The sequence below is a fragment of the Castanea sativa genome, chromosome 8, assembly GCF_040712315.1.
Source record: "Castanea sativa cultivar Marrone di Chiusa Pesio chromosome 8, ASM4071231v1".
NCBI lineage: Eukaryota > Viridiplantae > Streptophyta > Magnoliopsida > Fagales > Fagaceae > Castanea > Castanea sativa.
The window spans coordinates 29,860,499-29,872,794 of record NC_134020.1 but is presented as its reverse complement, the minus strand read 5'-3'; the positions used below and the strand labels follow the sequence as shown (position 1 = coordinate 29,872,794).

General features: G+C 34.0%; 1 protein-coding gene across 1 annotated transcript; it reads right to left on the bottom strand.

Moving 5' to 3' along the window:
• Positions 1-6,914: 6,914 nt before the first annotated feature.
• Positions 6,915-7,740, bottom strand: LOC142606732 (18.5 kDa class I heat shock protein-like). The gene has a single exon (XM_075778070.1). The coding sequence runs from the start codon at positions 7,576-7,578 to the stop codon at positions 7,111-7,113; it is 468 nt and encodes a 155-aa protein (XP_075634185.1). The 5' UTR covers positions 7,579-7,740; the 3' UTR covers positions 6,915-7,110.
• Positions 7,741-12,296: the final 4,556 nt, after the last annotated feature.

Below are 12,296 nucleotides of genomic sequence, written 5' to 3'. Positions count from 1 at the left end.
TGAGTCGAGTTGGAGAGTGCTTTCAACTTACTGGTGATATTCTCAACCTCATCAGTGTGTAAGTTCTTTCCATATAGGGATGCATGAGTGGAGAACAAGCAAATGGAGTGAGACTAAGTGTCGTAATAATCTGAAGGGGAAAGCAAGGTAGACGTTGCATCATAATAAACCTAAAGGGGACGTAGTACTTGAAGGGTAAAAGGAGACCGAAGGGCAATCCAAATTCGAAAGGTAAAAGAAGACTGAAGGGTAATCCAATCCCGAAGGGTAAAAGGAGATTGAAGGGCAATCCAAACCAGAAGGGTAAAAAGAGTTAGAAAATTTTGTAGTCAAAATATTCCTTTTCAAGTATCATATTAGTAAATTATTAATTGTTGTGCATGTATTAGTAGAGTTATAAACAAGTCGAGCCAAATATTAAAAGTTTAGGATTGGTTTATTTTGAACATGGACATACTTGAGCACATCATCAAGCTATAATACATATTCAAACTTAGATTATTTTTTTGTTCAAAAAACTTGAGCTTGTTCATGAGCTATTTGATTGATTTTTTCTTTTTCCACATATAATAAATACCACAACTGAAATTTTTTACCGCCTTCACGATTTTATTTTGATAACTTAAATATAGTTAAAAAATATATATCATTTGAACCAATTAGAATTTTTTTTTTTTTGTGTATTTATAAAATTAGATTTACCAAACTTGTACTATATATAATTTTTACAACAAAATAGACTATTTAATTCACCAATAAATTATAAATAACATGTACAATTTAGTTTCTAATGAATTTATGTATAAACTTATACAAAAGGAGCGATCACAAGGCACTCTCTTGGTGTAACCAAATTCTTCACATCCACTACAAAACAGTGTGGTAAACAAGATGTGAACATATGTCATAATTTTCGTCAGACCATCTATGCAACTATTTTCTTCATCTCTCTTTCTAAAAGAGATCAAGTATTTATTTAATTCATAAATTTAGGGACATAGAAAATTTCAAAACCTTTTCACAACCGTTGATAGGATTTGATATTGCAATTTCAAAACTTGATGTCTCAACAAATTTAGTAAAAAATTGTGAAAAGCCTTCCAAAATTGTGTTTATTAAAATTTGAGGACCAACGAGTTATCAAGGAAGAAGAAAAAACCATAATTGGAATTTAAATTGGTAATGGAATATCACATAAAATAATAACAGTTCCATAATTTTCTTTAAGGACTATATTAGCAAAGAATAAAACAAGAAAAGTAGCAGAAGTATACTAAGGTATTGTGATAGGCCAAGAATTTATTGATCCCTTTGGTAAATTAATCAATTAATTAGCCAAGTTAAGTAATTAGATTCAATTACATGTAATAAGCGTGGTAACACAAACAAATCACCAACTAAGTTAAATGCAGCAGAAAATAAATTTGATGCAGGTGATTTGTTTATGAATGGAGAAAACCACCAAGGCAAAACCCCATCGGGTGAATTTAAGGTCACCACTCCCGAGAATCCACTGTTATCAAAACAAGCGGTTACAAGTAAAGGAATCCTAGTACCTTATACCAATCTACGATTGAACCCTTACCCTAATACATAATTGGACTTGTAATTTAGTGACAATCTCTCCTTCCAATGCACGGCTCCTAGTACATGACTAATCAATCAATGCGCGAATCCCAGTACGCAGCTTACACACCAACTTGAGAAAGATGTTAGCTGCAAAGTTCTTCAGTTCATTTACATGATAAAGATTAAAAAGCTCATTGGTTACAAAACCCTACGGCGTATAAATGCAGCAACTTCTTCAAGAGAAATATGAACAAGGACAACTTTTGTTTTCGGTCACACAATGCATGTAACAACAATTGCAGAACCCCAAGACGATCCTTAAAATAATCATTATATATGTCTAGGGTTGTGAGAAAAGAAACCTACACAAATAGCTTGGATATGGGTGAAAAACGGATCTAGAAATCTGATTTTCGTAAACCTCTATAGATAGGCTATCTGTCGAACTGCTATCGAGCTTCGAGCAAAAAACTTCTTTTAAACCTCGATAGATTCAATCTGTCGAGCTATTTGTCAAGTTTTAAAAATTCAGCAATTCTTCACTTGTTTCTTGAACAGATTTGCATAGCTTTTACTCTTGACTTGAACACAAAGTTGCTTGAAAACTTAAACTATCCTAGATCTACCCAATTATAAGTAAAGTGCATTTTGTCAAAGGATTAGCCAATTCTAAATGACATATGTACATAACAATTTTCACATATGTCCTAACAAAGTATAAATCATACAAAAGGAACAATCACAAGACACTCTCTCGAGGTACCCACATTCATCAAATCCAATACAAAACAGTGTGGTGAAAAAAAATGTGAACATATGTTATATTTTGTTATGTTGCTCTCTTGGCCTCTTCAATTTTTGTTAGATCATCTGCGCAACTATTTACTTCACAGAAGAGCCTTAGGTGGGTGGTCCAATCTTGAGTTATCATAATCATAAAGTAATTCAACAATATCCATTGTTAGAACACCATGAGGAGTTAGAGCATCCACATCAGTTGGTGGATAATCATCTATAATACAAAAATTCCTCCATTTTACACATTTTGGCCAAAAAATCACCCACATCAATGGATGCAAAGCTGTACAAAATTGTGGAAACTCATCCATGAGCTACAGTAACCGTGTAAATAAACACAGCTACTGTAGCTCGTTCATTTTTTTTTTTTTTATCAATTTTCGGTTCGCTCGTTTTTTTTTTCTCTCTTCTCTGAGCTCAAAAACGTCTCTCCTCATCTTCTTATTTTTCCTCAAATGCACATAAACACACCCACACACAAACACATCCACACAGACAAATCAACACAAAGATACACTTGCTCAGGAAAAAAAAAAAACACAGAGATACACAAACATAGATCGGAGCTTGATCGGAATGATCAGTGCTTATGGAACAATCGTGGGTCTTGCCTGATCGGAGCTAGGGAGATCTCGGATCTGATCGGCGCTTGTGGATCGAAGCTAGGGAATTCGGTGCTCGTTAGTTGGGGGTGGAAGGCGAATCGGCGCTTGTGGATCGGAGCTCGGGAGATCAGTGCTTGTCGGTTGGGGGTAGGAGGCGAATCAGCGCTTGTGGATCGGAGCTAGGGAGATCGGTGCTAGTCGGTTGGGGGTGGGAGGCGAAGGCTTGTCAGTTGCGGGTGGGAGGCGAAGGCTTGTCAGTTGCGGGTGGGAGGCGAAGGCTCTGTGGTGGAGGAGAGAGGGAGGGGCGAAGGAAAAAGGGAGGCCGAATCGGTGGAGGGCCGAGGAGGCGAGTTGGATCGGCGGCGAGGTGGGCTGGGTGAGGCCGCTGTGATGGAGAGAGTGAGGGAAGGAGAGGAATGGGTGAAATGGGTGAGACTTGAGAGCTGAAAATGTAAAATGGTAAAGAATCAGTGAGAGTGAGTATTAATAAATAATAATAAAAAATAATATTATTTAATTAGAATAGAGGTGTAAAATAGATAAACTGATGTGGGTGTTTTAAAAATGTGGTAGTGTAAAATAGAAAAAGTAGGTTTTTAGTGTAAAAATAGACGAAATTTTTAAACGGACTGATGTGGATGCTCTTAGCCAATTAACCACAACTTGGGCATCAATTTCTAAAATTAATGAATTTATAGCCTAGATGCCATGCTAGATTTATCAAATTGCCCAATGTTCAGCCAAGTTATTGGTTTTGGTGCCTAATTTTAAAGAGAAACCTTTAATTCAATGGCCACAACTATTTCTAAAAACACCCCCTAATGGCGAGCTTGCTATTTTTATGAATTTTATTCTAGTAAAAATCTTCACTGAGCATAATTTTGATAAAAGATGCTAAATATATTTTTATTAAATGTTTTTGTTCATGTCTAATATCAAACAATACAAATTTTTTATATTCGTTATAATTTAAAAGATAATAAGTTCTCCTAAAAATATTTACTATATGTAAAAGTTTATATTTTATGTGCAATATATTTATAAATTATAACTTACTCTAATAATAAAACGTTAAACTTTGTATTAAGCTTTGTATATGTATGTGTTGAGGACTAAAATTTCACAAAAAAACCCATTCCATGAAAAGTAAGGAAAGACTATGGGTCTTAACAAAAGAAGGCCTGATTCATGAAGTTAAGAAGAACCATGAAGGCCCAAAGTCCCAAAAAAAGGAAAAAAAAGAGAGAGAAAGAAATAATAATAATAATAATAATAATAATAATAATAAAGAGAGGATCCCGGTCAGATAAGAGGACATGCAGCAAAGATCTCGGTCAGAGGATATGCAGTAAGAAGAGCATCAAGGCCTAGGGACCTTGATGTGTCCTTTTGAAGCCTTGAGAAGAGGAGCTTGGCTAACACATGGGAAAGCCAAGATGTATGTTTAGATTTCTAGCAAAAAAAGCCATTAAAAAATCCAGCAAAATAAGTATTTTCTCTGTAACCCATGGTCCAAGCTCGTGGGATCCCGAGTGGATAGTAAGGGAGAAGTGGTTTGGTCAGTAGGGGAGTGATTTCTGGTGAAAGGAGGATCCCGAAGGTTTCTCTTGGTTCATATATGCTAGAAATACATGAACCAATGGAAAAACTTAGTTCCCCCATTTGCATGACACCTCCACATAATTTCATCTCAATTGTCACTTTTAACCAAAAATGCCATCCATTGCATTGAGTAGCCCACCTACTCATTTGACTTTCCAAGAATGAATCTTTTATTTATAGCTAAAGCCAAATGCCCATTTTGAGTTATAATTGCCTAAACAAGCTAAACCTCTGCCCAATGCACATTTTCAGGTTCTAGAGGACATGGTTTTACCCAGCAGACCAAGGACATCCTCGCCTGGGGTACCAGACTATGTCCACTATAGAAAGAACACTAAAGCATAGTAGAAAAAGGGGGGAAAAGAGGGATTTAGATAGAGGAAAAAAGGGAGAGTTCAAAGGTTCAAATTAGAACTTTAATAGCCCAGCAAGGAGGAGAAAGAAAGAAACAAAATAAGAGAGCCAAGGTGGAGGAATTTGTCCCATATCCTTGACATCATTCAAAATATCACTTAGCCTCAAAAGAAACATATGTCAAAATATGCATACATTAGATATCACTCTCTCCCACAAAATCCTCCTCACCTAACTATCTTGGAAAGCAATGCCCAAGCAAAGCCACTTGGACTTGAGTTCCAAATCCCATAAGTCTTGTGCAAAAGTATTAAGTCTATGAGAATTGGGGCAAGGATCCTCGTGACTGACTCATTCTCATGAAATTCATTTACATATATGTATATGTGTTAAAATGTATATCCTAATATAAGAAAATAACAATTATTTGAAGATATGTGTATTGTATAGTGTGTTCTTATGCAGGACCTATAGAGGTAAAGGAAAAGGACAAAACTCCATTGCATAATAAGCATGGAGAAAAATCGTATAGTTTAGAGAGTCAGCATTTTGGGATTACAGGCCTAGTACGTTCGGGGTACCACAACAGTACGTCCGAGGTACCAAGTGAAGGAACTCTTTTAAATGTTTACACAATAAAAAATAAGCCTTAAATATTCTATTTCAATCTCTTTCCCATTGTGAATATTATGAATAATTATTTTACTTGTTTCGTAAGAGTAAAGGGTTATTTTATGATACTAAAATACTTATAATGGTATTTTATTACTTTGGAGGAATCGCATTTTTGCCTTGAGGAGCTTTATGTGACTTGCGCACAACTTAGTTTATAATCAGCCCCATTTAACTGCAGTGAATAAGACCCAGTCTCTTCAAACAATAAGTATTGGGTCCGTAATCCTTGTTCATACTTGGGCCTGTGTCCTAAAAAAAAAAATAGAATCACAACTACACCTCCCTCAAGCAAAAATTCTCAGTTACTCTCCTATCCACCCACTTGCTTTACCCGGTTTCCTGAGACACCCATTGATATTTAGTGTGCGTTTAGATTGGGCGTTTTACCCAATCCGCGTGTTCACTTTTTTTAGTGGGTTTTGGTAATACTGTTTACGTACCACTAAGCTAACTTTTTCACAGATTTTTAAGTAAATTTAGGTCTCACAGCACTATTCACACTTTTAAAAATTATTTTACTACAATGTTTTCAGCAAACAAATAATATCCAAACACAGCCTCGTAGTAACATAGGATCAGTTGGCGGAGTCCAGGTTATCAGTTTCAAAGTTTCTAGGGGGTTTGGGCATTGTTGGTGTAATTAGATAGTACTGTTCATGGGCCAATCATTATACGTATAATTGTAGATGCCTGGAACCAAGTTATTACTTTTTTTTTTTTTTGGCCAATGTGTTAGGCTTATATATTTTTAGTAATAAATGATTCGCTAAACAGTAGTATTTTTACGCCCAAAAAAAAAAAAAAAGTTTATTGAGTTATTATCCATAGAATTTTTCTTGTTTTAATAGATGAATAGTCTCTAGCTAGTACCTTCCAGGCTTCCGTATAAAAATGCTAAGCCACATCTAGATGGTTGATCAAAACGTTGATGAACTTTGCTTCTAGAAAGATCAGGTTGGCAATTTGAGAAAGAAAAGGTATTTGTTTTGACATTAACACTTTTGAAAAATGAATAGTTTTACAAATATATTCTCATTTTTTTTATTTGATAATAAACTTAAAATGAGTTAAAATATTATCTTTTAATTTTTTTATTTAATTTTATTTGAAATAGAGTTAGTTTTCAACAATTTTAGCCAAAAAACAACTCGATTTCATACTAAATTAAGATATAATTTTCTTTAATATTTTTTATACTACCAAATATTAGAAAATGCATAAACTTTTCCAATGAAACAATACACGTATGTAAGCAGCAATATTATTATTATTATTTTGTGGAGAAAATGTAAGCAGCAATATTAAGCACTCTGTTTTTGCATTCCTTTGAATTTTCAAAACATTACAAGCTTTTCCATACTCCCCGTGCAGCGTATACTTGGGGAAAAATCATGACAATTATCAAAGAAACATACATGTACTAAATTTATTAGCTGCAATCACAATTTAAGGCCATAGTTTATTCTAATTATTATGGTATAGACTATAGAGGGACCAAAATCACAATCTAGCCAGAAATCTCAATGGCCTTGACATCAGGCTTCTTCGCTTCCACCTTAGGGACTGTCACAGTGAGAACACCATTCTCCATTGCAGCCTTGATCTGATCCATCTTAGCATTCTCAGGAAGCCTAAACCTCCTCAAGAACTTGCCACTGCTACGCTCCACTCTATGCCACGTGTCTTTCTTCTCTTCCTTCTCCACTTTCCTCTCTCCGCTTATTTGCAGCACTCTGTCATCTTCAACTTCAACCTTCACTTCCTCTTTGTTGAGCCCAGGAAGATCAGCTTTGAACACATGGGCTTCTGGGGTCTCCTTCCAATCCACACGGGTGTTAACCAAAGCAGAAGTTTCTCTTGCAAACTGAGGCTCAGATGAGAATGGGAAATCCTTAAGCGGGTCCCAACTCTCGAGCGAGAATGGGTCCAATATGTTGCTTCGGTGGCTACCAAAGAAGCTTGGAATCAGTGACATCTTAATTAAGAGCTATAGTACAGAGAAAACGTTTGAAGTGGTTATTTGTTGAAAAAGCTTACAATGACACTTGCTAATTCTGACTGGCATGGGAAGAAAGAGTGCCGTAGCGAATTTATAGGTTCGTGGGGGGATTCTTCAGGTATTTTCTGGGGAATTCTGGTTGTTGTTTGTCCTTTTCCTTTCTGCTTAATGAATTTTCTGGCTGTTTCCTGATTATTTTCAACGAACTTTCTAGCATCTTGGTGAACCTTCTTTGGACTTGGCCTACTTGGGTATCTCGTGTTGCACACAGCCACTGATTCGTGTATTGGGCCTATCCACAATTGCATTAGCACAAATTTGGCAACACATTTTCATCCCAACCAAGATCTAACCAAAAAAGAAATCCTTTGTATTAAATTATAAGTATTATTATGATTTTGTGGTTGAAGATATTTGATTTTTGATTTTGCTTCTAACAGAGAGAAAAAATATCACAAAGATATAAGACTCTTCACGTGTGAATTAACATTTAAGTGCACATAATGTATGTTTGAGTATCAGATTATGTCAGCTAGTCAATAAAAAATTAAATTATTTCTAGTAAATTTTTCCAAGCATCAAAATTCAAATTAGCATAATATATACCGGTCATTTTGAAAATAAATGCAACTCATTGTAAACATGTTATTTTATTTTATTTTATTTTATGGGAAATACCGAAAACTTTATTAAATCAAAGAAGAGTGAGTTACATCTAAAATCGAAGCTTGGTTTAGGAAACAGGGCTCCTCTTCTAACCAGACTGAAAAGTCATCTATGCCTAAAGCATATTTAGCTAATAAATGAGCTGGTCTATTACATTGCCGAAGGACATGTGAAAAAACAACCTGTCTAAACTCTTGATAAACCAACAAAGAGCTAGAAATAATAGCAGCCACAGATGAAGGAGGTGGAGAGAGTTCCTTTAGAGCAGTGATCACCAAAAGGGAGTCACCTTCAAGAATAAAGTCATGTATACTAAGTTCTTTAGCAAATTGCAGACCAACCTCCACTGCTTTTGCTTCAATTTCTACTGCTTTGAGAGGAGCCCAAATTTGATAATTTGATAGTTACAACAATAAAGAATGCTATGCCAAAGAGTTACAAGGCTCTTAGAAAAAATGGTGTTTATCAAAACTTTAAATTAAAGACACAAAAATTTCAAAACCTTTTCACAATTATTAATATGATATATTATTACGATTTTTACATAATAAAAGTGACGTCGGCAATGAGTTAATGTGAACATGATGTTATCTATAATGAAAACTTGATAGGTTAATGTTAACAAGTTATGTAAAAAATTGTGAAAAATTGTCTCCAACATTGTTTTTATTAAAATTTGAGGAGCAACTAATAAGAAAGGGAGAATAAAAAAAAATTATAATTGGAATGATAATATAATGGACATCACATTAAGGAATCTATTATCTATATTAATAAAGAATAAATCATAACAAAATTGCAGTAAGGTAATTTATTAGATAATTATTAATTGAGGTGCATATTAGTAGGGTTGTAAATAAGTCACGCTAAATATTAAAAGTTTAGGTTTGCTTAATTTAATTTAATTTCAATCATGAAGCAAGTCCGGACACATCATCAAGATATAATATATATCTAAACTTGGTTTATTTTCTTGTTGAAGAATTTCAAGCTTGTTCACAACAAGCTATTTAATTACTTTTTTTTTTCGCATATAATAAGAACAACAATTAAAATTATTTACCGCCTTCACAATTTTATTCCAATAATTGATAACTTAATTATAGTTACTAATATATCATTTGACTCAATCTATAATAAATATATCATTTGAATCAGTTAGAAAGACTAGTTTTCATTGTACAGTTATAAAAATTAGATTATCAATCTAATTCTCAAAAAGAAAAAAAAAATTTACCAACCTTGTACTGCATATAATTTTTAGTACAAGATGAACTATTTAAATCATCAATAAGTTTTAAATACAATAGTTTAGTATCTTATGAATATATTTATAAATCTATACAATTCAATCTCAAGTACATATAATTATAAGGTAAAATACATAAACTAACCCTGAGGTTTGGGCTAATTTCAAAAAAGTCCAAGACTTTTCAAAACTAACCAAATTGGTCCTTAAGCAAAATTTGGTCTGAAACGGTGTGACTTCCTTTTCTCTCTCCTCACTCTTCTCTCTTCTTTCATATTTCTTACTTCTTGTCCCTCATTCTATCGCGCAAACCAAAAAAACAAAACCCACCACAACCCAAAAATCTACTCGTTGAGATCACAACAACCGCCTCACCACCATTGTTACAAAGCCCAACACCACAAACCAAAACCATAAATCAGAACCCCAACCACCATAGACCCATACTCACGGCCACCCAATTGTCACGCCTCGAACCCAAGTAAGAGCTAGGCACGTGACAACAGCCACATACTTATAAAGTTTACACCTTAGAAGTGTGAAAGACCTTCTTAACAACTAAATATCCTTAAAGAAAATTTCATCAATAAATTTAAAAATATTCTCAATAATACAATTCTCAAAAGATCTCCAAATAATAATCTTCCAATATCAAAATAAAATTAAACTAAATCCTTTAAATCTAAAGTTCTATACAAATAGTAATTTTAAACATAAAAGGTCAAATCTTATTCCATTGATTTCCTAAACTTCACTCATGCGCATATCCTAGTAGAAGCCCAAATATATGCTACTCTTCCTGATCAGAATCTGAAAGGGGAAAGAGGGGGGTGAGTTGACAACTTAATCACTAACCAAAGTCCTAATAAGTTATATAAAGCAAATAGATCTGTAAAATAAGAAGTTGTATATAGATCAAATATTTTAAATCTTGCAAATATATCATAGATGAATTAGAAATGAATATGTTTTCCAAGTATATCAAAGCTATAATTTACAATAGGTTCCCAAAAACACAAAAGCAATTTCAAGGACTTTAAACAATTCAAATATTCAACATAATTCATATTCTTAACAATCCTTACGACTATGGTCACACTATATCCCTGTGATGGGGCATCAGATTCAGATGAAACTAGTTCTGTGCTAATGTATATCCCTCATTAGCTGGGTCTAGAAACACAATAGGCTCGTGATGCCCCAGATAGAACTCGTTTCAGTACCAATGAATAACCCCTATTAGCTGGGTATTAGAGTATCAATGAATAACCCCCATTGGCTGGGTGTCAGAGTCAAAACATAGTTAGATTGTCTAAAACCATATTATATCAAATCATAGTTTAAACAAAAATATATTTCATTCAAATACATATATAAAATCATATATTTAGTAAATCAAATATATTTGTCATAATTCTTTATTCTTTACTTTAAATCAATGTACGAGTCCACAATCACTACACGAGATGAACCTTGGTTTGGTGAATTGAAGTTGGCCTTAGCTAAACTATCAAAATAAACTTGTAACAACTATAAACAATTTTCAATAGTTAAAATACGCAAAATAAATCAATTAGGATAAGGTTACTTACCTTAGCTAACTCACCACAAAGAACTTCTACCTAACACTTTCTCTAAAATCCTTAGATATCACCTAAACAATTTTCAAGCACTATACTCAATAATCAAATAATTCAAGAAAAGCTTATAATAGTACTCACCTAAAAGAGAGACTACTAAAAACAATAACTAATAATTTCTCATTATTAACTCACACAAAAAATCCACATATTCATAATATATGTTTCCTTTACTTTCTACCACCTGCCACCCTTAGAGCACTAGCAACAGTGAAGCTAAATAGCTATATTGCTATTTTCGCTTCACCAAAATACAAAAAGTACTCTACAATAGTGAAGGTAAAGCTAAAAATTTTACCTTCAGAGCTACAATACACAGCTATTTTTGTCTGCATACTATAGCTTGAAGCTAAACAAAAAAACAATTTTTTATTCCCACTAACATTAAAATAATATTTCTTCTCTTTGTTTATTTAGTTTTTTTTTTCTATTTCTTTTCTTTCTTCTGTTCAACTCTCCGGAATCCAGCCTTCTAAATCTTTTCTTTCTTCTCTTCTTCTCAAGCTTTCAGCTCTCACAGGCAGTGCTCAAATTCCACAAAGGCTTTAGCTTCACTGATTCCCATCATCCTCATCCACAAACTCTCACCGATTCATCAATCTTCTCACCGCCGCCACCGAAGCTCACGCACTATTGCCGAAGCTCACACACCTGCTCGGTTTCCGCCGATCTTCATATTCATTTGTGTTGGGTTTCCACCGATCTTCAACTTCATGTGTGCCCCAACTCGCTGACCCACCCCTTCCGCTGACCCAACTTGTTTACCCACGCCATGTTTGTGTTGTGTTGGTGATTTTTGATTTTGTTTGTGATTGGTGATTTTGTTTGGTCTGGGTTGAGGAAGAAGATTGAGGTTTTGGGTTGGTGGTTTTTTTTTTTCCTGCTGTGGACTAGTGATGGTAGATGTTTGTGTTGTGTTGGTGTTTTTTTTGTTGTAGATGTTTTTTTTTTTATTCTAAGAGCAACCACGTCAGTTCATTCATTTTACACATCCATTTTTACACTAAAAACCTACTTTTTCTATTTTACACATTCACTTTTACAAAACACCCACATCAGTTCATCTATTTTAACACATCTTCTAATTAAATAATAATTTTCTCAAATTTTTTATTATATCTCTTAACTAAGCCAGTATA

What these genes read in the sequence shown, in the direction of transcription:
- LOC142606732 (XM_075778070.1), bottom strand. Translation starts at nt 7,578, where the DNA reads ATGTCACTGATTCCAAGCTTCTTTGGTAGCCACCGAAGCAACATATTG.